Source organism: Pongo pygmaeus, chromosome 7 (genome assembly GCF_028885625.2).
Source record: "Pongo pygmaeus isolate AG05252 chromosome 7, NHGRI_mPonPyg2-v2.0_pri, whole genome shotgun sequence".
In the NCBI taxonomy this organism is placed as follows: Eukaryota; Metazoa; Chordata; class Mammalia; order Primates; family Hominidae; genus Pongo; species Pongo pygmaeus.
This window is the reverse complement of record NC_072380.2, coordinates 119,788,436-119,815,583: the sequence shown is the minus strand read 5'-3', so window position 1 is coordinate 119,815,583 and position 27,148 is coordinate 119,788,436. Positions and strand designations below refer to the sequence as shown.

Below are 27,148 nucleotides of genomic sequence, written 5' to 3'. Positions count from 1 at the left end.
TATAGTATATTAAATTTAAATATTATATACATACTAAATATTACATTATATACATACAGTGTATAATGCATAGCATAAACATATATTATGTCATCAGTAATACATGTCAGAGATGGGAGTAGTGTCAATGCCTATTAAGTGCCAAACGCTATTCTAAAAATTCTATATGCATTAACTCATCAAATTCTCAGAAAATATCTAAGAGGTACATACAGAGAGCAGAGGTGGATTTTAAATTCGGGCAACGTAGCACTCAGGTTGGCGCTATTAACCAAGGTGTCATTCAGCTCCATTGTGCCTATATAACACAAAGAGCAGCTGTTATCATTGATGTTATTAAGTCTTCATAAGAGTTGGGAAGCACTTATGTTCAACCCTTTAACCTCTCTGTCCCTCAGCTTCCAACTTAGTAATCTGCCTGGGTAATTTATATTTCCCAATGGTTTTTCCTCTAGGTCTTTATTTAAGAAGCATTCTCAGCACATCTGAACATTTACAAGTCACTGGATTCCTCTGTTTAGAAGGAAAGTTGTCTTTTTCAAAAATTTGCGAGTGATTTAAAAACTAAGAAGCCTCTGTTTAGAAGGAAAGTTGTCTTTTTCAAAAATTTGTGAGTGACTTAAAAACTAAGTGCATAGAGTTTTAATAATCTAGGTAACAGTAATTTAAAAACCGTACAATATAGTTTCCTCTCTGCACTCTACATTTATAAATGTAGTGATTCTTTTCCCTGAGTATGTAAGTGGACTTTACAGCTTTGCAAACACAACTTGGCAAACTTTCAGGCAATCAGTGTCCATTAGGAAATAAAAATTTGAATAAAAACATTCATTCTGGATTAACAAGTCAGGGCACGATAAAATTTAATTGAGAAACTAGGGATATTAGCTGCTTCTAGAAAAATGTTTCCTTGACATTTTCACTTCCCTTTTTTCTCATTTAAATTTCACTGGTAAAGCTCCACTTTGACCACTTCTCTTGAATCACCACCTATGCTCTCTTGAAACTATGCCATCTGATTTTATTCCCACAGGAATCCACATTCTCTCTTACCAAGGTCACTAAAGGCTTCTTCATTCAAATTGAAGTTATATTTTCTTAATCATTTTTTATCTTGACTTTTCTGAAACCTTTGATGATCACCTCCCCAACTCTAAATCCATCTCTTTCTTAGCATTCCATTAATCAAATTTTCCTATTTTATCTCTCCTGTTCCATCTCTATTTGTTTATCAAATATTCATTCAGTACCCGCTACAGGCTAGGCACACCTCTAGATACTGGGGACAGCAGTAAATTGAAAGAAATCCCTGCCCACCTAAAGTTTCCTGATGTATTCTGTCCTTCTCAGGTGTTCACCAAAGCCCATTCTTTGACCCTTCTCACGCCCTGCCACACACATCTGTTTCCACATTTTTCTTTACTTATTTAAGTAATTGCATTTGTCTTCATGCTATTAACAAATGCTTTTAAGCAGATTATTCCCAATAATTTCCAGTTAGGTAGACATAGGATTCAATTCTGAATCCAGTTCAAGTCAATTTTAAATCCCAGATCCAGAGCTTATTGTTGAGTATAATCACTGGTAAGTTATTGAACTACTCTAAACCTCAGTATTTTTTCATCTGTAAAATGGAGATGATCATCATACCTACTTCCTACTAGGACTATCATGAGAATAAGTTAGAAAATGCATGTAAGGTGTTTATATTATATGGTCCTTAACAAGCATGTCATTGTTAATAGCAATTCCTTTCTTTCTTCCTTATGCTCTTATCCATATTTTTATCCTTGGTCTAGATCATCTCAAACTGCTCAATAAACTTTTTTCTTTGGATATCTATGCTACCCCAAAGGCTAAGGTGTCCAAAACTACAATCATTTTCTTTACTAGCCTTTGAGGTATCCAAAACTATGATCATTTTCTTTGTTTGTGTTTTCTTTCTTAAATTTCTCATTTAGATTATTGTCTCCATGATTCTTCGGGTTATTAGAGCTGAAAATTGTGAACTCTGTCTCCTTAATCCTATGGGATCAGTCACTATTGAAACTTTGAGATGTTTGAGTACCTGACCCATATTTTATTTATAATAATACCCCCAGTTGTAAGTGAAAACTGATGCCCAAGAATGGTTGTTGAGTAAAACAAAAAATAAATGAATAAATGAAGTAGAATTACGGAAGATAAAAGTGTAGCTAGAGGTTATGTTGAGGACTGAGAGCAGGTGCAGAAATTAAAGGATTAGTGGTGGTGGGGACTACTGGACAGGAATCAAAATTTCAAATGTACAGTCTTGTAGGTGAGTCAATTCCTAGGGTTAATGAAGACATACTGTATGTGTGGCTGTTGTCAAAGTAGGGAGATAGCCTTGGGAGGAGGGTTGTCCTGTTTCATATGCCCACAAGTAGGCATGTATATCTTAGATATCTTAGACCCTTCCACTCTAAGGAACATGGACCATTTGCTCTTTGAATGACATTTCTTGCCACTGCTTTTATACCCTTTTTGCTACTTGTGTTCCAAATGCAATGCCTCAGGGAAAACACTTGAGGTTTTTCCTTTAATCAGAGCTTAGCTCTGTGTCCTCATAGCCTGCTTGCTGCTGTTGCATCATATCCCACCTTTAGCCAGGCTTCAACATGCTTTAGTATTCAGTTGTTGAGGAAATAGTCCTCGTTGAATAATCAAGCTGCCACATTCATGCTACATAATTACAGTGATTGCTCTCCGAAGATAATCCCATTACAGATATGTTTCTCTTCTTGGGTAGACCCTGGGGAAATGAGTCAATTTCTAAATAAATACCATTGTATTTTGAATAATTAAAATAAGCATAAGTCTTTGAAAGATTTGTATAAATTTTCCACATGGGAAAGAAATTCTTGTCACAGTCAGAAGAGATACAGTATGTCATGTTCTCCTGTTATTGTTCATGACTAAAATACAAGCAAATAATATATTCTACATATACTATGCCACAAATGTTGCCTCTAATGAAATATTGACTCATCAAGGATAACTATTGTAACATGTACATATATAAGAATTGATAGGCAATGAAATATGTGATAGTTAAAGACATGATATTTTAACAATTTTTTTATTCTTATTATACTCCCATGTCAATCAATTTAAAGTTTTAAAATTCTGAGTCATGTGTTTTGGCAATCAAATGGTCTGTAACTTTGGAAATTTGGTAGCATTTCCAAAACTGTGAACATACTCAAATGCTTATTTTCATTTAAAACAAAGATTTTTAAAAATGTTTTATAGTCTGAGACAAAGATTTAATTTTCAGCTGACTAATTAAAATTTGTGCATGTAATTTATTCATCATTGATGGAATTTAATCAGAAATAACTCAAATATGAATCAGAGGAAGAAATAACTAATAATATATCTAAATTAACATTGTCCAATATAGTAATTTCAGTTTTTGTAATCTACAGACCTGTTCGCCTTATTCCTATTTTGAAACATGTAGGATATATGTTTTTTAAAGTAGAAGTATTTTTTACTTGACTTTGTTTTCCATTTGTCAGGTGTTTTGCAATATGGATGTCAATGGGGGAGGTTGGACTGTAATACAACATCGTGAAGATGGAAGTCTAGATTTCCAAAGAGGCTGGAAAGAATATAAAATGGTAAGATGGAAGAATTTATGGTGCTTTTTGGTGTTTTATCTTGAAGTTATCTTCTCCATACTATATGATGAATCTTGGTATTTTTAGGTGGTTTTGAGTCATTTTTGACATAAAATGATACATTAGTATTATTTTCATTAGACACAAAACACTTATAAATCACTTTCAGTAAGTGATTTCCATGTGTGCATAGAAAGAAAAACGTATTACTGAAATTATTTGGTGAACTGCTGTGTATTGTCTGGATTTGTTCCTAATTGAATGAGGGTGGGGGAAGCTAGAACTCAGACCTTCATTGGATACATGAGCCTGACCAAGAGAGCTGTGCAGGGTTGCAGGTTGTGGAACAGGATGGGTAATAGCAGTGGCCTTACCCACATAACTGGCTAATTGTTGCTGGCTGTTGACTGGAAGCTTCTCCATGTGACCTTTCCATGTGGCTAAGCTAAGCTTCTTTCAGTAAAGTGATCCAGGGTTATCAGACTTCTTACGTAGCACTTGTTATCCTCCAAAGACAAAGCAGAAGCTTTCAGCCTTTTTTAGTTTTATTAGACCCAGAAATGAAACAGTGTTACTTCCATTGCATTCTGTTGGTTATGGTTGGTCACAAGGAAAGTCCAGATTTAAGGCATGAGGAGTACACAAAGGTATGAACTGTGAGCCATGGCTCACTGGGGTCTGCAAAATAACAGCAGGCATCATCATCATCATCATGATCATCATCATCACAGTTCTTCTCTTTTTTAATGCTCAATATGTCAGCCTTTTATGTAATTTCTTATCAATTTTTAATATCAGCCCTATTAGCTAACACTATGCCCATTTTAAAAGGAAACAGAGATGAGCAAGGGTTGAAATAATCCAAAATCCAGTAATCACATAGTTGGTGCCTACAATATTAACTATTAAAATCTGCTGACAGAATGTAAAGGCATAGTAATGCAGGAGAATCCATATTTATGGATTCTCATTCTTTTGCAGCTGAAACCTCTAGATAATTCTTGTCTTGACTTTTTGACAAATTTTCTCTCACCAGGTAGAGGAGAAAGAAATGCTATGCTAGCCTCAGTTCTGTCTTGATATTCTTGTAGACAATTTGTAAAAACTATGGTTGATTTGTGTCAGAGTTTGCCCATTAATAGGCTCATAGTTGGTCAAATGACAGTAAATAAGGGATTTTAATAAATGAACGGAGATTTCTAGTGGTGTCACTGCATCTACATTTTTATCAGATACTCAGTTGAACAGTCTGAAAGCACGTTTAAAAAGTTTGGACTTAAACAAAGTTGGAATCCTGATGTCTTTGTTATATAATAAACTCAAGATGGAAAGGTAGGCTGAAGACAGCAAGATATAATTCCACAGAGATCATTATAGAATGTTTCACCTAGATAAAAAATACCTAAATTAACTCTGAGAAAACAGGGTAAGGGTGACAAATTGCCTTAAGGACTTAGTATTTGATAGAGAGGTTTATTTGGTTCTAAGCTCATTTTGAATTAACAAAGATTAATGTACTCCGTGTACATTACTAGTAGTTTAGGAGGTCACATAAAATGCAGAACTCACTGGTGTCTACCATGATCTGGTTACATCAAAAATATAGTTTCAATTCTAGAGATTTTCAAACAAGTGAACTTATCCTAGGGGTTATAAACAGGATGGGAGGAATTTAGAAATTACATCTGTAACAGGTAAACACCTGGAGTAAAAAAGAATTAGGCATAAACCTGATAGCTATTTTAGTTAACTGGATGGAGGTAGGTGATACTAGAGCCTGCTTCTCAAAATGTGGTCCATGGACCAGCAGTATTAGCATCCTCTGGATACTGATTGGAAACACGAATCTCAAGCTCTGGCCCAGATTTACTGAATTAGAATGTGCATTTGAACACTGCCTGAGAGGGGAGTGCAATAATGAATGGAGTAATATTCCAAGAAGGCAAAATTTGACCAAGTATGAACAAAACTCTCTAATGATTAATCCAAACACCAAATAGACTGCCTATTAAGTGGCAAGCCCTCCCCATCTTCAGTGGAAATAGAAAGTATATCATTATCTTTTGGGATTGGTATGGAGAATTGGAATTCTAGGTCAGATTTGAAGGCCTCTTCCTACCTAGGTGATTCTAAAAATATGTGAGGGATAAAAGATTATCTATATTCAAAAACAAAAAGACTTTGAATTATGTTTATATTAACAGTTATAGGCCAGGCACGGTAGCTCAAGCCTGTAATCCCGGCACTTTGGGAGGCCAAGGTGGGTGGATCACTAGGTCAGGAGGTGGAGACCATCTTAGCCAATATGGTGAAACCCCGTCTCTACTAAAATAATAAAAAATTAGCTGGGCGTGGTGGCACGTGCCTGTAATCCCAGATACTTGGGAGGCTGAGGCAGGGGAATTGCTTGAACCTGGGAGGCGGAGGTTGCAGTGAGCTGAGATCGTGCCACTGCACTCCAGCCTAGCGACAAAGAAAGACTCTGTCTAAAACAAACAAACAAACAAACAAAAACAAAAACAAAAACAAAAACAAAGCACAATTATAGTCTTCACTCTGCCATTTACAAGAGGAGAGATTTTTGACAAATCACCTAATCCGCACCTTAGCTTTCTAACTAACTTGTTAAAATAGGACAATGACAATACCTCACCTGCCTCACAGGGATGTTTCGAGGATTAGAAATAATGTAAGTAAAGCAATCTGGCACACTGAATTTTCAGTGAACAGTAGTTATTTTTATTATCCAAGATGAAAACATCAAAGCAAAAATTTCACTTAACTATGCCAAAAATACTATTTTGCAAACCATCTGAATTCATGATTATTTTCACCACTAAAATGTGTTGTGAAGAAGTCATCTGAAAATCAGACTACAGATAGAGACTCAGGCTAATCTGAAATACATTATTATTAAAATTAATGATAACAGAAAAATAAATATAAAGTTGTCATCATGGTGACTTTCCAAAATGGTGAATTCTTAACTGTAAACATCTGCTGCCTTGGCAAGCTAGGCATGTTAAGTAAGAGATACTGACTTGTTAAGTATGGAATCAATTCATGTCTTGTAAGTATTTACCAAATATATCCATTTCTAAGCAATTCTTTTTTCATTATTGGAACAAAACTGAAATTCTTTAATCATCATGTTTTATGGAGTTTACCCCCCTCCCTTTTTTAAAATAAGAAAGGCTATCATGCTTTATTCAAACTTGAAACATTTATCAGATGAATATCAATTTTGCATGATCAAAAAATGAGATAAGCTCCAAACTTTTGAAATATTCTGGCTAAAAATGAGGCTGAAGAATTTTTTTAATTGAAAATATTCATCATATGTTACAAAATGGTTAAAACACATGGTAGAAAGTGTTTCAGTTCTTTCTCTAGAGTTTTTCTTTCACCTAAAGACAAAATAACATGACTCCACTAGGAATGGATATAGACTCCTTATGCCAGTTCTTATCAATCACACCTACTTCTATTTCCTGCATCCAAAGAACTGCCTGCTCACTTCTTCAGCTAAGGGTGTACATCCTTCGGGATAACAAGAACTTGGCATGCCCCAACTCTTCTCCAGTCTTTACCAATCTACTATTATATACACTAGGATGCTACATTTCTTCCTTGGGCAATGAGTGCAGAAATCAAGTTTTCTCTCTCTTTCCTTTCTGCCATTCCTCTCTCCTTCCTTCCCTTCATAGTGATTGATATCTATTGTCTGCCTCTTGCTTCATAAGATTTCCATCACATGCAATTACAAATATATATTATATATTATCATTATTTTTAAACCTCTGTCAATATGAAAGGTTTACCACTTTTTGGATTCTCGACATTGGCTTTAAGCCTACAAGTCTCTTACCTAAGCTTAGCTGTCACTTAACCTTCCTCATGAGGAGATTCAGCAAAATCTGGTTTATGGATTTGTAAAGATGTTTGCCTGAAAGGAAAGTCTGGAGTAGGCTTTTTAATGAGGCACTTAGGGAAGATATTAGCTCCTTTAAGTCGTAAGGATACCCTTTAGTGGCCTCCAGCAATAACACTTACCAGCAGTACTTTCACATATAAAGCGCAATGAAGCTAGGAGTTCCAAATAGTACCCAAAATGGCCTAATTTTATACTCTTGTAGGCAATGACTAATGTCCTGGAGACAAACTTGCTTTGTTTTGAGAACAATTACCCCCATAAACAGAGCTTCCTATCCACTCAAAAATTTCAGTGTAAGCACCATTCCTTCTGGGAGTTCTTTGTTTCTGGAAAGAAGTTGAGAGCACATTTTCAACTATATTTTAACATCTTCACATTAAAAAGAGAAAAATGCATAAGAAATTAAAAATTTTGAAATACAAAATTTGTTTCAGTCTTTCTTGAGTTGCGTGTCTCAGCATTTAGAGGAGATGTACAATTTAACTGCATATGAAAGTGCCCTGAAAGCCACAGCGCTGTCTTATCTGTTTTTTATTTTTTAAATAATTTGTATGAAAAAAGATGAAACCCATGGAATACACGGGCTGTGTCTGGTTTCAATTTTACTTCCTCTATAAAAAGTCAACACTTCCTGTGAGCATTATCAGACAAAACAAATAAAGTATCAGAGACAATTATTTTATTAACTTGGAAAAGCGCAAACCAAAATTGAACATTTCTGCAGGTTTTGGCAAAAACTAACAAATGTTGATCTTTCCTTTGCATGTGTTTTTTGAGTAATATGTGCCTTTTAAGGCCAATTTTAAGTCAGCATTAGTTCAGATTAAATTTCAGTGTCTTTTTATCCTTTTATTAGAGCGTTAGAGAAGAAATAAAATCAATTAACAATGTATCTGAGTTACTGAATCAAAACCTTTCAGATGATTGTGTTTGACATCATTAAACATCATTTTTACAAAAGTACATGCCATAGTATCCTTAGATTTTATTCATGAAAAAGAGGAAATTGTATTGTAATTGTTTACTCATTCATTGCTGCTTTTTCAATATCAGCACAGAATTTCATATATACTTTCATTTTTATTTTTATGGAAGTTACAGGCTATTGGGGGTAAAATAAAGACCTGTGGTAAACTGTTATGTGCCATACTGTGTAAGCCTATTTTGGAGCATATGCATTGGCTGACTCTGTCTTTTAGGCACGAATATGAATTTTTGAAGGACAGTCCCAGACATGGAATCAAAATTTGCCTCCCCATAGGGACCTCAATATGAAGATGAGATTTTACTCCTGCATTTTCCCTGTGTACCACTCAAATAATTTGATTTGATTAATATGTTCTTTTTAGTTTGCACTTGGAATATCTGTTCCACATCATATTTATATAGATCTCTACCTTCAGTTCATAGCAGATTTACATGTGCAACCTTTTACATGTATAGCTCTCTCTCTGAGTCCGCCCCAGACATACTGAATCAGAATCTTCATGGGGGACCTAACCATCTGTATTTTTTTAAAACCCCCACAGCTGTTTCTGATATGCATTCCTGGTTGAAAGCAATTATCACAAATATTAACTTATTAGCATGGTATAAGACCTTAAAAATTACCTCTTGTGTAGCTCCTAAAACTCGTGAGATATGGAAAGAGAGGGCTTGAAAGAGATAGCACTAAGGGAGAGTTGAAGGAAACGGATACTTAAGTACTTGGAAGCAAAGGTAAGAATAAGAAAGTAGTCTGTGCTTTCATTAGTACTATAGTTTAGTCCCAATTGAAATCAGTTGGTTGTAATTTTTTATTTAATAATTAACTTTTTGGATTAAAATGACAATACTCATTTGTATAAACCAACTCTCAATTTAGTATAATACTACATTAGTCCTCTGAGAGCCTTTTAAATAATTATTTCAGTATCCCTTTATTAATTTTTAGGCTAATACAAGACCCAAGATTATTCTTTTTCCTTTTCTTATACAAAGTAGAAAGGAACTTGTTTCCCCACATATGACTCGCAGTCTCATGGAAGAGAAGCAACTAACCAGAAAATTACTATGTATCGTGACATATATTTTAACTATAACAACAGCTAGATTTTTAAGTGTTTTCTGTGTATCAGTGCTCAGTTAAGTGCTTCAGTTATATTATCTATTATATTCTCAAAACCTTGTACATGAAAATGATGTCTGTAATCCCTGTTTTGCAGACAGGGAAACTGAGGCTCAGAAACAAAGTCGATATTTCTACAGCAAATATGTGGCAGTTCAAGGCTTTAATCTGGAGCCAGAGATAAGGGGTAGAGGTTATTTCATCCAAGCCAAGACTTTGTTCTACATATCAGATCTGTGGTCGTGCCTGATAAACTATCCAAAAGACAGTTTACTAATGTGGGAACACAATTCCCCTTCTTTCACGTATTTTTCATCTTTATAATGAAACAGTTGTTTCTGGATCACTGCACTTGGCTATTAGAAGGTTTCCTCCCTATATTGCAGCCATTTTGATTCATTGTACTCAAACATTTTGCTCTCATACTAGAGCATGCTTGGACAGTTTTTTGGGAAGGGGCTCGAAATAAATGTTAGTTTCTAAATGCAAATTATACTGTTTTATTTTTAGTCACTTCTTCCTGAAAGACAAAAATGCAAACTGTTTAGGAAGGGATATTTATTTCCATTTAGAGGGAAGTACAGGCCTGCATGTGGAGACAGGGATGGAGGCTCTCCTAGGAATGATGCTAATGCTTGTCCATTTCTAAGGCTCACCCAGGATCACTGCGTGTTTCCCTGGGGAAGCTGGAGAGTTTTATCCACACAACGCTTTCAACAGCACGGAAATATGTGACCCAAAACTTAACACTTCATCATTCCCAGCCTCTTTATTCACATTGAGTATAATTGTTGAATCCCTTTTCAATGACTGCACAGAAAAGGGAATCATCAAGTGGCAAGAGGGAGAGTTTTGACATGTCTGAGCTGCAAAAAAATGCAAGGAAAATCCCAGTGGTCTTCTTTTTCTTCCCAGGGGCTGTTGCAACTGAAAAAGTGCTAATTCTTTGACTTTCAGCCTCCTGTAACTTTCCGTTTTGTTTATGCTTTGGAGAAGGTAAGCTTTGCTCTTCTCCTTAGTAGGTAGCATTGGCTGCCATAAAAATGTATAAAATTCTTAGCACACCAGAAATTGCTCTAATATTTCCTGCTACTGTGAAACTTTCACAAAGTGTGACTTGAGCATCTTAGGAACAGAGAAGTAAAGAGCCAATGGAGTACTAACTTCAGTGGGTCTTATATCTTTACTGTGAGCTATGGGTGGATGGTCTTCAGAAGAGTATATACTCAACGCAATCTGGACCAAGCATATTCAGCCTATCAAAAAACTTAGTTAAGTTGGGGAATAACTTTAAAAGTGTACACATATGTTAATTTTAACTTTAAATATAACAGCATACATCACTTACCCATTAATAAAGAAAAAAAATACAACGAGGGCCAAAGCCTGGAATTCTGTGTCATCAGTTCTTTCCTAAAACTTTCCCATAGTAGAATGCATCCAATCTCTAGTGTCAGTTTTTTAAAAATAGAACAGTACATAAAGACACATGCAAGGCAATATGTTAAAAATTCTTTAAATTTTTAAAATTTTTCCCAGTGTTTTAGAGTTCCAACAATTCCTAATTAAAAAAAAAAGTTTTAGTAATTTGCTTTTATTGAGCAAATCCAGATATTTATAAAAAATTAAAACTCTCTTTTCCCACTAATATTTAACTTATTTGCATAACATTTTATAAATATTGCAATAACTGAACTGGCATAAATGGGTTTGGTACCAAACACCTTTGAACTTTGGTAAGTAACTCAGTTGGCAGAGGAGGTAGTGCGCAAGTGACTCAGTTGGACACTTTAAGAAACATTTCCCCAAGACTCAACTATACTGTCTACAACAAGAATTGTGCTTTAAGGTTACTTTTCCATGTGTTATTGTAAAATGCTATCATAGTTTGTTTTCCTTCCTCCTTACCTCCATTTCTCTCTCCCTTTCTTGCTTCTTTCCTCTATCCTTTCCTTTCTACCTTTTTCTTTGAATTTCAAAACAACCCTATTGGAATGCTCAGTGCATGTCAGCTCTTCACTGGTTTTTGGAAATTCACAAATACAACACAGTTTCTATCATCAGGGAGCTCACACATGGCCAGTGAAACAAATATGTAGATCAAGAATTACATTGAACTTCAAGCACTGCCAATGAGTATTTTCTGAGGCAATTGTGAATACTCCAAATCTAGAATGCCAGCAAGTTTCTAGGGGTTCTTTCTTTTCCTATCACTAACATCTCCAACATTAAGCGTTGGCTTTCTTTTGGGACCACTTTTTTCTCCCTACAAAGAAACTATTTTGAATACTTAACAACCTTGACTTCCCCCAAAGAGAACAATAAAGTCATGTTGACATTCAGAAGCCAAGCAGTCAGCTAGGTTCACTCAGGAGCGCGTACAAATCAGCCTTCTGCCTCAAAATTACAATGCCAGTGCAGCTTTGTAAATAATTACAGTCATGGATTTACAGGGTTGCTTATTAATATTTAAAAATAAGAAAGTTAAAGCTCCAAAAGTCATGGTTCTAGTAATCTATTAGTTTGGTGCAAAAGTAATTATGGTTTTTACTATTGAAAGTAAAGGCAATAACTGCAATTACTTTTGCACCAACCTAAATATGAAGTTATTGTTGAAACATAATTGCATTTGTGAATAATAATAGTAAAAATAATATTGTTAAATAACTTGTCTAATATCACCCTCATAGAGTTCATTGAAAAATCTTTAAACTCTATTCAAAATATTTTGTTAACTAGTAATTTAGAAACATTTCAAAAGCAAACCTTAAATTGAGAATTGTTTTCCAGTTAAACCTATTAACTAGATTTGTTTTATACAAAATGTCTCATCCACACAGATTTGAATAACAGAGGTTTTATTGTACTAAGTAGGAATTAGACAGAAGCTTTGATGAAGAGAAACAGAGAATTATTGAAATGTTAATCATTGGAGAAAAAAGTGTAAAATGTAAAAAACAAAAAACCTTTACTTTTTAATAATTTTTAATTATTATTTATAAAATAGTTAAACGCTGAACATGAAAAGAATTCCTCTCTAAAGTAACAACTGCATCTCTATATTGTTTCCCAGGGTTTTGGAAATCCCTCCGGTGAATATTGGCTGGGGAATGAGTTTATTTTTGCCATTACCAGTCAGAGGCAGTACATGCTAAGAATTGAGTTAATGGACTGGGAAGGGAACCGAGCCTATTCACAGTATGACAGATTCCACATAGGAAATGAAAAGCAAAACTATAGGTAAGTCATGTTACAGTGTAGTGTTCGACTACCTTTGACCTAGCCACTTAATAATTGTAGTGGGAAAATATGAAAAAAAGAAATGAAAATCATCCTTCAAAATGAAAATTGTTTTTTTTGTCTAGACCTGTTACAAAGAAATACAAAAAAGCCTGTAAAGACTTTTTCAAAGATTTAAATTTCAGTTTTCGTCGGTTGACTATCTTTGATATTGGCTTAAATTTTAGGGAATGGTGAATGAAGTCAAGCATACTGTTGTTATGTGGTTATTATTATGCAGTTGCAGTGAATTCATATATATAAAACTGATAAGAGTTTCATACTCAAACTCATTGACTTAAATAATCTCTTTATTCTAAAAAAGATTTTCTAGTTCTATTTTTTTGATGACCTTTCTTGAATTAGCATTTTTCAAATGATCTTGAAGATGACAAAAGTAAAACTTTTTATGTTTGAATGATTTACATAAAAGAGAAGATGAGGCATGATTTAGAGGGTTTTCTTGGTAAATCTAAAAAGCAAAAATAAATTGTAATAACGGCATCAATATACATAATACATCATTGCAGATGTAAAAATAGATAAACTATACAGTTAATGATACATGTTTCCAATTATCCTTTTTCAATGAGAAGCTTGTCTACTAGGGAAAAATAAACACACAAAAATATGGCTAAGGAAATAATGTGATGTGGTGGATTCATTGCACGAACACTTATTGTGTTACTTCTGTGTTCCTGGAATTCTACTGGGCGCTGGTCTTACAGATGTCAAAGTCAAGCTTTGTTACTAACTAGGTCACTAAAAACTGGCTGGCATTCCTTGGGAACAGGGAAGATATTTTAGTTACTCTTATACTGCTACTCATTAATGCAATTCTTGATGCCTAGCAGGTCTTTAATTGTGTGTGCCTCAGTTTCGTTCTTAGTAAATTAGAGTTGTAATGATTTTTAACTCTCAATATTGTGACTGCTCTACCTCTGTCTTGAAAATATGACTGTATGAATTAAAGGGTGGGCACATTGCTTCAAGTAATTGCAACAATAGCAACCCAACCCTTGTGTGTGTTTTGTTTCAACCTGTGTGGTTATCTCATAGTTCAACTGTTTCTGCTGTTTATTTTTGTCTTTTCAAGACAAACCTTTTTTTTTTTATTTTTTAGAAGTTTGAATTCTGCATATTTTCATGGGCACAACTCATTTCATTTTAATGGATTATGTATGGGGTTGGATCCTTGGAGACATAATGATCATTTTCTCGACAAATAGTAATGATGTCACCACAACAGAGAATAGATCCAAAAGAGTTGATAGTCTCATAGTGGGAGTGGTGGGGAAGCGAGGGTGTACTTAATGGCAGCTCAAGAAACCAAAGAAGAGACATTTATAAAATGCAATGGAGTGTAACAAGAAATGTTTCCAAGGAGGTCAATATTTTGAAAGTTTTATAACAAGAAAAACCACTGTTAAACATCAGGGATACTCTTATGTAAATGTTTTGACCTGAAACTTGAAACTATATGAAACTTGGCTAATGTCAGACAGCCTGACAATAGGACTAGCAAATAATTAGTCTAGTCTTTTTCTAGGCTCCTGAAGAATTTGCTTTGTTTGGGTCCTTTCCAAAATGTCTCTCAGTTCTTCATAGGTGGCTGCATGTGTGTGTGTGTGTGTGTGTGTGCATACACATGCATGTGCATGTGTTTCAGGCTTGGAGGGTGTTGGGGGACAGAGTGTTGGGGCAGGTTTAGGAGGATTGTTGGCATCTGCAGTGCACTTCGGAGTGTATGGTGTGAATGCCATTCTGCCATCTGCATGAGGAAGGAGCACTCACCTCCTCTTAGAGTGCCCCACTGCCCTTTTGAGCATTTCTCATTTCTTTGACATCTGTGTGATTTTGTATTCTCACCACACAATAGGGATCTACGATCAAAAAGTACGTCTTCCATGCTAGGGTGATGCATACACTCTGATACCCCCATTTTTCTTTCTTGATAGAACTGTGAACCTCGAGAATCAAAATTATAAAGCCAGAAGAAATGTAACAATTTAATTTCAAACCTCTGGTTTTATGGGAAGGAAAGCTGAGGTTCATATATATATATATATATATGGTTCATATATATAATATATAATATAATATATGATATATAATATATATGAACTCTTCAAGCCTCACACACATGCATATGCATGTGTACGCATGCACACACACACACACACCTATATACATATGAACCTCATATATATAATTTTGCCCAAAAAGGGAGAAAGACTTAAATAAGGGATGTCTAACTCCTGTCTCCTTCAATGTGGTTTCTGTTCTGTCATGCTGCCGACATGAAGTTAGTGGTTCTGGCCTCTTTTCTGCAGGGACCTAACAGAAAGTAGATCTGCAGTCATCATTTTCTCATGCAATTCAAATATACGATTCATGGTGACATGAAATGGGAAATGAGAACTCATTAAAACATAATGCTTACTCTGGTGAAAGATTCATTAAAGTAAACACACTATAAGATGGCGTTATTCACTTTTTCAAAGAAAAATGGAACAGAAGCCTGAAAACAGAAGCTAAGCCTTTGCAACTTTTCTCCCTGCCTGTATCATCACGTATGCCCAGTACTGCTTCTCTAGGCCCATTAATGCCTCCCGTGGCCTGCAGTTAGAACTCCCATTGTCCATCACTGCCTCATGTGCTTTTTGTCCATTCATGTCTCTTCCCTCTGAATTGGCATGTGTCTTTGTGATCAATTCTTTCAAGTATTAATACTAAGATTTGCATAGTATTCCATAACCTATGAAATGATTTTTAACACTACAAGCACATAAACCTCTTTTGGAGGTAGGTATTATTAGACACATTGTTTTTTTGAGATGGGGTCTCACTCTATCGCCCAGGCTGGAATGCAGTGGCGTGATCTCAGCTCACTGCAACCTCCGCCTCAATGGTTCAAGCAATTCTCCTGCCTCAGCCTCTCTAGTAGCTGGGACTACAGGTGCCTGCCACCACGCCTGGCTAATTTTTTGTATTTTTAGTAGAGACGGAGTTTCACCGTGTTAGCCAGGATGGACTCGATCTCCTGACCTCGTGATCCGCACGCCTCAGCCTCCCAAAGTGCTGGGATTACAGGAGTGAGCCACTGCTCTGGGCCTAGACACATTTAAAAAATAAGAAAACTGAGGTTTTAGTCAGTTGACTTAGTCAAATTCAACTAAATTCCGACTGAAATATAAAACTATGAAATTCATACTAGGTTTTTGTTTTATATTTTTTGTTTTCTATAATTTTTCTCAAAAATTAAATTAAATTAAATTAAATTCAGAATTTTTTGAGGTTTTATTTTCTAAAACATGTTCTGTCTTGGAAATTTTGTTTGAAAATTCTTGTAACAGGTGTGGTCCTAATGTTTAAACCTAACTGTGGTGTTGTTTTTTAAAAAAACACTTATGCTCTTGACACATATTAATTAAAAGAAAGTGTTGTGAATGGATAGATGAGCTTATAAATGTGCATGTATTACACATAGTTTTCTTTTCTCCTCTAAGGAAACTCCAAATAATTTTCTCAGATAGAAAATAAAATCTATAGAACCCAAGAGAATATAAATAAGAAAAAATAATAATGTTAAGAGTGTCATGATAAACATAGCATATGAACTAACATGTACCAATGTGAAATTATTTAATACTTCCTCTAGAGAGGTATTATTACCCAGATCCTCATCATCTAACACCCAGACAATTATGGAAACTTCCTGCCTCTCTAGTCTTCATACTCTCATATATATCTTCCATGCTGTTGTTGAGATGATTTTTCTAGCAGACGACTTGGTCTTTCCCTCCTTCATATATTTCAACAGTGTTCAAATATCTGCAGGTGAAAGTCTACCACTAAGACTTTTCATGACCTAGCCACTACCTAATTATGCACCTATTGCTGCCATACACTCTCCCTAACTTTACCCACCTGGATACCCTTCTCATTAACCGTTATGTTCTGGTAACTATTTGCGATTGCCCTAAATCCTCCATTCCTTTGTTTATGCTATATTCTTACTCAACACATAAACTTAACTTTGTCACATGGATACATCTTAAATCTTTAAGATTCTCTCTTATTCCAAGTCTTCCCTGATATCTACTGTGGTAGATGTAATGTGTCAACCCATTGCCCACTTCAATACTAAAGCACTTTTTTCTTCCACTTCCAGGAAATGTTGACTGACAGGTCGCAGTTGAAGTCCCCTTTCCAGGCACTGTTCGTAGTTAAAGAAAAATTAGCCAGGCGTGGTGGCAAATGCCTATAATCCCAGCTACTTGGGACGCTGAGGCAAGAGAATCACTTGAACCCGGGAGGTGGAGGTTGTAGTGAGCCAATATTGCGCCATTACACTCCAGTCAGGGTGACAAGAGTTTAGTGAAACGCCATCTAAACAAAAAAAAAAAAAAAAAAAAAAAAAAAAAAGGAAGAAAAAAAGAGTAACATCACCAATATCACCCAAGATTACTTCTTGCAAGATACATTGTATCTAATGACTGGTCAATATAAGAGTATAAAGACCCTCTTGCCCCAATTTGGGGCAATTCTGAAGAGCCCTTCACAATCCAAAATTCCACTTGAGATTAGTTGAAGTCTTCACCATGACAGCATGTGAGCCCTGCATCTCCCTCTGCTGAGTTCTGCATGCTTCACTCTGCCACAGATCCTGGGACCTCTCCCTTCTTAACCTCCCTACACTGATTTCCCAGAGAAATGCATCACCCTCATTCTTAGACCAATTTGGATACTCTGTGTTCCCATTGCCCATAGCACTCTGGATAACTATCCAGGATCCAAATCCTGTTATAAGTCATTAATGAGTGGCTATTAACTACCTCTAACTTGTGCTCTCTCTCTCCCCGCAACCCCTCTCTCCCTCCCTTTGAGTGTGTGTGTGTGTGTACACATGTGTGTGTGTGTATGTGTGTGTGTTCTAAGATTTTAAAGTGTAGAACCCATTTTGGAAAAATTCAAGATATGTAACTAATTTAGCCAAATTACTAACTAAGCTAACTATATTTGAGGCACACATACTATGCACCAGATGTCTTGTTTTCACAAGAGAAAACTGAGGCATAGTACTTTGCGCAAGATCACAGGCACTGATATGATGAGTAGGAGTCCAATTTGAAATTTGGTCTTGTAACTACTCACCATATGGCCATCCTCAAATAAAGAGAAGTTCATCAGTTAATTTCTAGAATTAAATAAACCCAAAACACATATTCTAAGATATAGTATATGTTTATTCTAACCCTACTTCTCTCTTTAATAATTTGAATGCCTTTGGACACATTACCTATCTTTCCAGTTCTCAATTTTCTATTCTTACAAGTTAAAGTATTTGTAAAGCACCTTGCAGCTCAAAAATTTTCTACAATAGAACTACCTTTACCTGTGCATCACTATTTTTATTACCTTTCAATTCTTTGATAAAAAATTAAATTTGATCCCTCTAATAAACACTTGAAAGTTTATTATCAGTTTAAAAAAACAATACACAACCACCACTGCAACAATAAATGCTTTAAAAATATTTTAATAATAACAGATTTATTGTAGGGTTGAGGAGATGCTATGTCCACTGGAAGGAGCTCTGGAATCGGAATCGGGATGTGGAGGCTGAGAAGAAATCTGGCTCCGCCACCTGGGAAACTGGCATGGTTGTATTTGTCAGTGTTCAGTCAGGGGAGCAGAGCCATGATGAGTCTTACAGAAATAAGATTAAAACATATGCTTGAAATTTGGCATGGCAGACAAGCCAGAGCTTGTGAAAATCTAAGAAACCAAACATGTGTAGCCACCAAAGTGGAACCACAAAAGGGAAGATCTACAGCAATCTGTTGCCTTGCTGTAGTTCCGTTGCATGAAGTTGTGCAGTCAAGCATCTTGTGGTGCGTCTGGAGCTGTTGCCGGCATCAAGAAGACAAGCTGGATGCTAAGTGAAGAAACATACAATGTAGAAACTGTCAGGCATCTCTGCCCCTGGACTTCACCATATCTGATGACGTCCTGAGAGTCAGACCACCGCTTCACTTTCGCCTTCCAAATCTCACACAAAATTCTCTTTTAGCCAACCCCAGCTTAGAACCTTACAATGAAGGGGATTCAGGGAAATGCAGTACCCAGATTAACCAAGTTGGTATTACTTTTATGCCTTAGTTTTCTTATCTTTCAGTGGGAATAATATCCTCGAATCAAAAAGAGTATACATATATACCTTGTATTTGGTAAACTTAAATATCATGATAATACGAAAGCTGTTTAGAGACTGGGTGCAGTGGTTCACACCTGTAATTCCACCACTTAGGGAGGCCGAAGTGGGAGGATTGCTTGAGGTCAGGAGTTTGACATCAGCCTGGGCAACATAGCGAGACCTTTGTCTCTATTAAAAATTTAAAAAACAAAAATTCACTTGGCGTGGTGTTGCACACCCATTGTCCCAGCTACTTAGGAGGCTGAGGCAGAAGGACTGCTTGAGCCCAGGAGATTGAGGTTGCAGTGAGCTGTGATTGCACTGCTGCATTCAATCCTGGGTGACAAAACCTGACCCTGTCTTAAAAAAAAAAAAAAGAAAAGAAAAGAGCAAACAGACTTTTTAAATTCAATTTTTATCATGCCCAAGAAATATATTATTGAGTCAATAAACAATTTTTAATTATATATTCTATATTGAAATCACCACTATTGTCTCCAACAATGTCCTTGGCTGGTTGATAGTTGTTTATTTACTTGGATTCAGGATCCCATCCAGCTTTACTCATTGCATTTGCAGTCATGTCTCTTGAGTCGCCTTTTACCTGGAACAGTCTACCACTCATCTATCAATTACATTTTTCAAGACTTTGGGTCAGCTTTCCCCAGAACAGCTCTTTCTGGGCTTATCTGACTATTTCTTTCTGATTAGATTCAGATTAAAGCTTTCTTGAGAAGAATACTAAATAAATGATATTGTCTATTTCCCATTCTATCACATCCAAAGGCACAAAAGATTAATTTGTTCCATTATTGATTGGGCTAAGCTTAATCACTTGTTAAGGTTTTGTTTTTGGTTTTTTAATGGAATACCTATTCTCTCCAAAATTCTTACAAAGGATCATAATGTATAAAACACGTAAAGCTGATCTATTTTGAAATGGTTGTGGGAAGGTAGTACAATGTTTCTTCTTGCTATTATCTCAAACATTAGTACAGCACAGTTTAAAAACCATGGTGTTATATTATTAAAAATAAAAAAGTAGAATTTACCAATTGGAAATAAATTTCACTATACTATTTTTAAATGTAAAAAGAAACCTATATAAAAATTTTTCTGCCTTAATATTAAAAGGACACAATTTTAGTGAACATATTCCATTATAAAGTCATTTTGCAGGTAATTTTTTTCAGATCTTGGGAACAGTTTGTTCCTTACAGTTCATTATTTTCTTTTCTTTTATGCTATTAACTTAATTAGTAAATCCTCTGTCACAGATGGTATCATGAGACTCTCTTTTAAGCAATAGAAAATTAGTATTAGTTAAGTCCGAATGATAATGTTTAACAATTTTTAATGCACATCTTATCATTATAATCTTACTACATAATTTATAATGCACATTTTGTGGATATTTATATTTTATTGACTTTATATTATTTATTGAGGATAAATGACATCATTAGATTAGAACTGACTGTTAATGTCTATCATAAGCCTTGTTCTGGAAAAGATTCCACATGAAGAGATGAACAGAATTTTAAACCAAAATTGTGAAGAAAACAACTTGAAAATAATTTGGCCATTAAATATCTTTTTGCACAAGGTTTGTTTTTGGCCAAGATCTTCATTGGGAAGTAGTTTTATGTAATTTGTAAAACACTGTATCGGGAATACAGAGACATGAACTCTAGACTTGGATTTGCAGTTACTTTTCTGAATGACCTTGGACAATTTGCTTCACTTTTCCAAGTCTCAGATCCTCAGAAGTAAAATGAGGAGGTAAGGCTGAAGTTCTTTCCAGTTCCCCAATCCATTTTTTTTTAAATCATTAAAGTACTCCCATGCCATGTATGTATTTCAAGGACAAAACAAATTCATGTGGATTGAAAAGAATTCTCTTGAGCCTCCCATGTAAATTTAAGCCCTGCATTTTTGTAGATATTGCAAAACTTGTTTCACTTTTTTTTTCTTTCAGTGAAATGTTTCTTATTTCTCTGATCCTCTGGGCTACATAGTCCTGGATGGAACCAGTAGCAAATATGTTGAAATACTAAGAGGAAAGTTATTTTTTTACAGCAGTTCTGGACTGATCAAGGTACGAAAAAATATGCAGGAAATCTCCTGGCAGTTTCTACTCCCCTCAATTCCTAACATAGGTTTTCAAACTCAAGGTTTTAAAGAGTCTTATTTGTGTTTTCAAATAATTTCTCCAACTTGGAAGGTGCATTAGTTTTATTTAGACTGTGATTTTTGTTGTGGTTACTTCCTAAAACAGAGAAGGAGTTGTTTTAATCATCAAAATTCATATTTTAATCCCCTTGACTGAGATGAAATACTGAAGAGGAAAAAGGCTTCCTAGGTCTTCAGAGGCATGGAAGGGCACATTCTTACAGTCACTTTGTACCTTCTTTAGGTCTTTTAAGTGTTGGGAAAATCTCTTCACTTAAAAATGCAGTTGAATGTCAGCCTCTGGAGTCTTGGATATTTTTCAAACTGATGAAAACAAATGCCTGCATGCTGTTAGGTCTAAGGATTCCCAGAGGATTCCTGTCACAGAATGGGTAATGCTAAGACTGAGACCACTGCTGTCCTAGAAACTTACAGGTTGGCAAAAGTTGCCAGAACCAGCTAGCAAGCACTGCCTCCAACAAATTATCTAAGGTGATGTCCTGTGACCCACTGCTCTAGGTTCCCCTACTGCTGTTCACTATCAAAAAGGTGATGGCTCCAGGAAATATTTGTTATGAATCCATCATGTGCTATCCTAGGATAAAATGTCCACAGAGATTTCAGTACAGTCATGTATACGTGTGTTCATGCAGGTGCATACCCATATGTGTTGGACATGGAGTTGGGTTAGATGGTTGCAGACAGCCAAACAGGCAATTACAATGCCATGAACACAGTCAGTTCACTTACAATCACAAGTATGGTGTGACTAAAGAGGGCTAACCAGTTTTGGAAGGTTGAGAAAGCTTCCAAATAGTGGCCTAAAGTGACATAAACGTGGCAAATTGGTATTAGTTGGGGAATAGTTCAGAGGTGGGGGTAGAAGAGGGATTAGCTCAGAAGTGAGACTCAGCATGTCTTGCTAGGAAACTACAAGTGGTTAATTGTTGCTTAAGCTTAGAGCATAAGGGGGTAATAATGAGCAATCATGATGCTAAGAGAAAGGAGAGCCGGGCTGCGTGTGGCAGACTTGGGACAGGTAAGCAGCCATGGCCTCTGGGGGCAAAACCTCTGATATGGTCTTTTCTCACATCAATTTTTTCACGCTCGATATTTTGATTACTCTGTTTGGTAAGTATGAGCAACAACAATATGCAAGGTACTGTGGATGAAACAAAACCCCACAGAACTCAACCTCTATGTTTTAAGATTTTATTCACTTTGCCTAATTGGATTTTCTTGATCCTTTAAGTCTTAGCTCAGTCCATACAGCTCTTCTTCCTTGGTTGGGTTAGGAGCCCCTTCCATGTCCTCCCACTGTGCTCTGGGCATGTCTTTATCAGAGTCCACATCACACTGGGTTGTAATTGCTGTTCCCTGTTATTAGACTGTAATCTCTAGGAGGACAGGAACCTCTTCACAATGCTTGGCACATGTCTTGAAACAAAGCATTTCTTAATAGATATATAAAAGACATATTGACAAGGTTTTTTGTGCATTCAACACAGGTGATTTTTTTGTGCGAATCCACACAGCTGACTAATATATGGCAATTCTTGATCTAGATACCAGAAATTCAAAGAGCAACAAGTCAAAAATCCTGCCCCCAAAGGTTTATGGTATAAAATGACAGTTGCCACTAAGATTTCTAATAAAGTATCATGTCCTTAATTCCCTGCATTGTTGCTTAAATAAGATTTATTTTCTAGAACTATTAAACTCTAGGCTCTTTTATCTTTATCTCTTTTATCTTTACCTGCAAATGATATGCAAGAATTTCTATATTGCTTGTTGGCAAGTAAATAAAAAATTAATAAAATTGTCCCACAGCATACATTGTTCATTTCTCTTTTAACTGGCTACAGTTTTGCTTTTACCTACATAACTTTACTAAAGTTACTCTCTTAAAAGTTATTATAGTTCTTTTGAAATCAGAGTCTGCCTTCATTGCTTTAACCAGCCAGCCAACCACCATACACTTATCATGTTACTATTATTTTCCTGGCACTATGCCAGTTGTTTTATTTCTTGAATGTGCATATAGGTAACTAGGGTGCCTGTTTAAAGTACAGATTTCTGAGTCGCACCTAAAGAGATTCTTATCCTGGGTTAGGACCTAGAGCTCTCAGTCCTATCAAGTGCACCAAAGTGATGCTGATGCAGAAATAACACTTTGGTTACACCAAACAGACACACCATACCTTCTCTTGTGGAGCTAATAGTTTAGGAGAAGGAAACAAACATGGAATAGTTGACTCAAAAAGTTTTAGCTGAAGTGATTTAGCATGTCTGTTTGATTTTTGTTTTGTTTTGTTTTGTTTTTTGATCAAGGAACCATGGATCTTTTTTTTTTTCCTAATGTTGAAGCCAAGGACTTTTTCCCTAGAATAATGAAGAAACACAAAATTTTGTATAAATTTATGTATAATTCAACTTTACACTCACAGTCCCTGGGAAAGAACCCTTGGAATTAGGCTATCATTGGTTACTTAAAAAAAAATAGTGGTCAATTCTACTGGAGTTGGGAATGGATAGGGTTCATTGGAGGAGATTAAATGGGACTGGGAAAGGCTTCATAGAGGAAATCCTTAGAGATTTCTGAAATGAGTAAGTGCTCATGAGGCAAGTATGGTGGTTAATGGCAGGAGGAAGGACTTGAGATCCCAGCCAGAGGAGCAATGTGGACACACATGCAGAGGTGAGAGACAGTCTGCCTTATTTAGAGGACAGCAAGTATTAGAGGACATCTTGTATGCAGGGCTTTACTGTGCTACATATAACAGAGGGCTAGAATCCATGACAAAGAGTTCCGACTCTAGCTTATACTGATTGTGGAGACAAATAAGCACACTGATGACTTTGGTCAACAGAAGAATCTGCTAATGCATGCTAGAGGCTTATTTGCAGACCTTATAGCAATACAATGTCCAAGTACAACAAGGGAAAGTATTTCTCTTTGCAAGAAACCTCAGACAATGCATCTCAATGGTTTTCAACATTTTGCTTACCCTCTCCTCTCTCTATCTGCCCCAAGGGAATGCTGGAAAGAAAGTTTCTTATTGCTCTTTAAACACAAATAAAAAATGAGAACAAATCTACCTCCCGAGAATTTGTTTAGACTGAAAAATCACCAATTTCAATCACAAGTTTTACAAGGTCCTGACTTAATTTTTGGTAACAAAGCAAAACCCATAAACTCTCTGAGATGGCCATTGGCCTGGTCTTTTAGGCACCACAAGAGGGTCAGACCAGAGAGTCACTCACTGGAAGCTGACTCTATCAGTCACATATGACGCCAAGGGAATCCAAATATGTTTAAGGGACTGTTTGTGTTTTAAACAGGGGTCTTGGTGTCATGTGATTCATTTTGGCACTCAGCTTTTTGTTTTTTTTGTGTGTGTATTCTTAAAAAAGAGAAGGAGTACTGTAATAACTATTTATTTTATTTTGAACTAAAAACAGATAATCACTGAGCATGTATTTCTGAAATTTGGGAAATATTTCATTGTCACAGATCTCATATATGTACATACATATATAATATATAATATATGTATATGACGTACAGAATAGAGAGCACTCTGTCAGCGCTATTGAAAGGCACACAATAATAACAGTACGTGTGTTTGCTATTTTCTTTGGAGGAAAAATTTATCATGAGTTTTGAGCATATGCAAGCTTCATGTCTATCACTGCAAAACACTAAGAACTGTATTTTACCAGAGTTTTGAAACAAAATTTACTGCTAACACTGTTCCTAATGTCAAGAGCTTGAGAAGACCCGGGAGGTTGATAAGATCATTTTATCTAAATTCTACAAGATATTAATGTTTGTAAGTGAAAGGGAGACATTAAAAATGTGTATTATCAAAAACTTACATGGAAATCCAGAGTACAATTTGTACAGGTGTTATACAAGCTAATATCTAAAACAATCATAGCAGAATCAGAGATTAAGTGAAACTCAATTTTCTAAAGATTTTTCATCATCTGGGGTGAGGTTTTCTGTAGCTTTGGAACTTTATCTTCCTTAATCATAGCACAGATTCCCAGGACCATTACTATCTCAAACATTTTTCATATTTTTTCACACTTTTGTATACATCTTCCATTACACATATTCCAAAATAAATAGCATGTCTACCTCAGGGCATCTGTAGCTTCTGAAACAAATAAGATAATGTCTTCCTTCTTAACATAATGGTAAAATTATTATGCACAAATTCTGGTGATTCCCAATTATCCAATTCCCTGTTAAAACAAATTGTGGAAGATTTAATGAGAAAAAGAAAGCTTTCAGCAAGTAGACGTGAGAATTAAAGGCTAGGTTGGCATGGATGATTTTTCCAGGATTTTTTTTTTTTACCAGTATCAATTATGAGTAAAGAAAGGAAAACCAAACACGTATATATTGGATTCAGTCAACAAAATATTATATGATGGCAAGAAAATTGTAGGGTTCTCAAAAGTCGGAAATTTTAATTTATTAAAAGATAAACATTTAAATTGAAGAATATTTATTCAGACCATCTAGAGTCAAATTAACATAGACCTTAACTACATAGTCAGTCAGCAAAGCAACTGTTTGATTTCTTGTCCTTCATATTTAGTACTCTGCTTCCTCTATAGAAAATAAGATAAACTTCCAAAGGATATGGGGCCTCATGGGTTTAAGAAAATTGATCCTTTTCATCTTTAATTTCTCTGGCTTGTTGCCTCCATGCCTGTCCTCATGAGCTGTATCTCTATGTCATTGTTTTTATCACTCTCAGAACACTCACATATGTCTATCGAGGTCATATGTTTATATATATATGTGTAATTTAGACTTAGTCATTCCCGTAACTCATGCCTATCAAACTACTTTGTATTTTATGGTTATTGCTTAAGGAAGTTTGATTACTTTAATTTTTTTGCAAATAGTCAAGTACTTACTTTATTTTGCATGCAGCAGTCTTTTTAAGGGCTTTTCTGGTATCACCTCATTTAATCTCACAAAATATTGGCAGGACATAGAGGTATTTTACAGATGAGGCAACTGAGGATCAGAAAGAATAAGAGCTAGATTGCAAACCCAAACAGGTACACTATAAACTCTGTGATGTCATGCTGTCTCTCCAGACACAAGTGTTCATGACACAGCCTTAATTTGCAGAAGCCAATGGCTTATTTATTTCTCCATTTTGTGTGTGTGGAGGAGGAGGAAAAAAGGAAGAGTTTTGGTTAATGGCTTTATAGAGGGTTATTTCTTTCATTCGTACTTATTTTGTACCAAATTACCTGTATCTGCTTGACCTGTATATTTTTTAAATGTTTTTAGATATCTATAAGTCTTTATCACAGCCTTAATTCTTGATTAGTCACACTTTACATTATCAATTCTTTTAATCTTCCTACTCACATCCTCTTTTCTTTGGAAACTTCTTTCAAACATTTCTTTTCTGGAATATAGATTATTGTCATACAACTGAATGTCTTTAATATATTCACTCACTTTTTCGTAGGTGTATTAACTTTGCTTCATATATTTTTCTAGCATTTTCTCACATATTCATTGATAAGCTATTGCAAATAAACAAAGAATTCTGTTCATGTATGGACAATAGAGTTATAGAATATATCTCCAGGATGTGAAAAAGTCAGTGATAACATACATGCTCTGACATCCCTCTTGGCTAATGGTGCCCAGTTCTTTCAGTGGAAAGGGGGTAGGATTGGAGAGGTTGGATATGGCAGAGACAGCCCAGAAGCAGCAACTAGAAATCATAGCCACATCAGGAAACTCTGTCAGATTGAGCCATTGCTACCAGCCT

The 27,148-nt window shown here is 35.5% G+C and overlaps 1 protein-coding gene across 2 annotated transcripts in view; it reads left to right on the top strand.

The window, feature by feature from the left end:
* The window catches only part of ANGPT1 (angiopoietin 1), a 247,010-nt gene that overhangs the window by 200,232 nt on the left and 19,630 nt on the right, over nucleotides 1-27,148 (top strand). For both annotated transcript variants that reach the window (XM_054499250.2, XM_054499249.2), the window contains exons 6-7: nucleotides 3,543-3,644; nucleotides 12,759-12,925. In XM_054499250.2, the coding sequence (XP_054355225.1) occupies nucleotides 3,543-3,644; nucleotides 12,759-12,925 (269 nt within the window). The remainder of the gene's footprint in view (nucleotides 1-3,542; nucleotides 3,645-12,758; nucleotides 12,926-27,148) is intronic.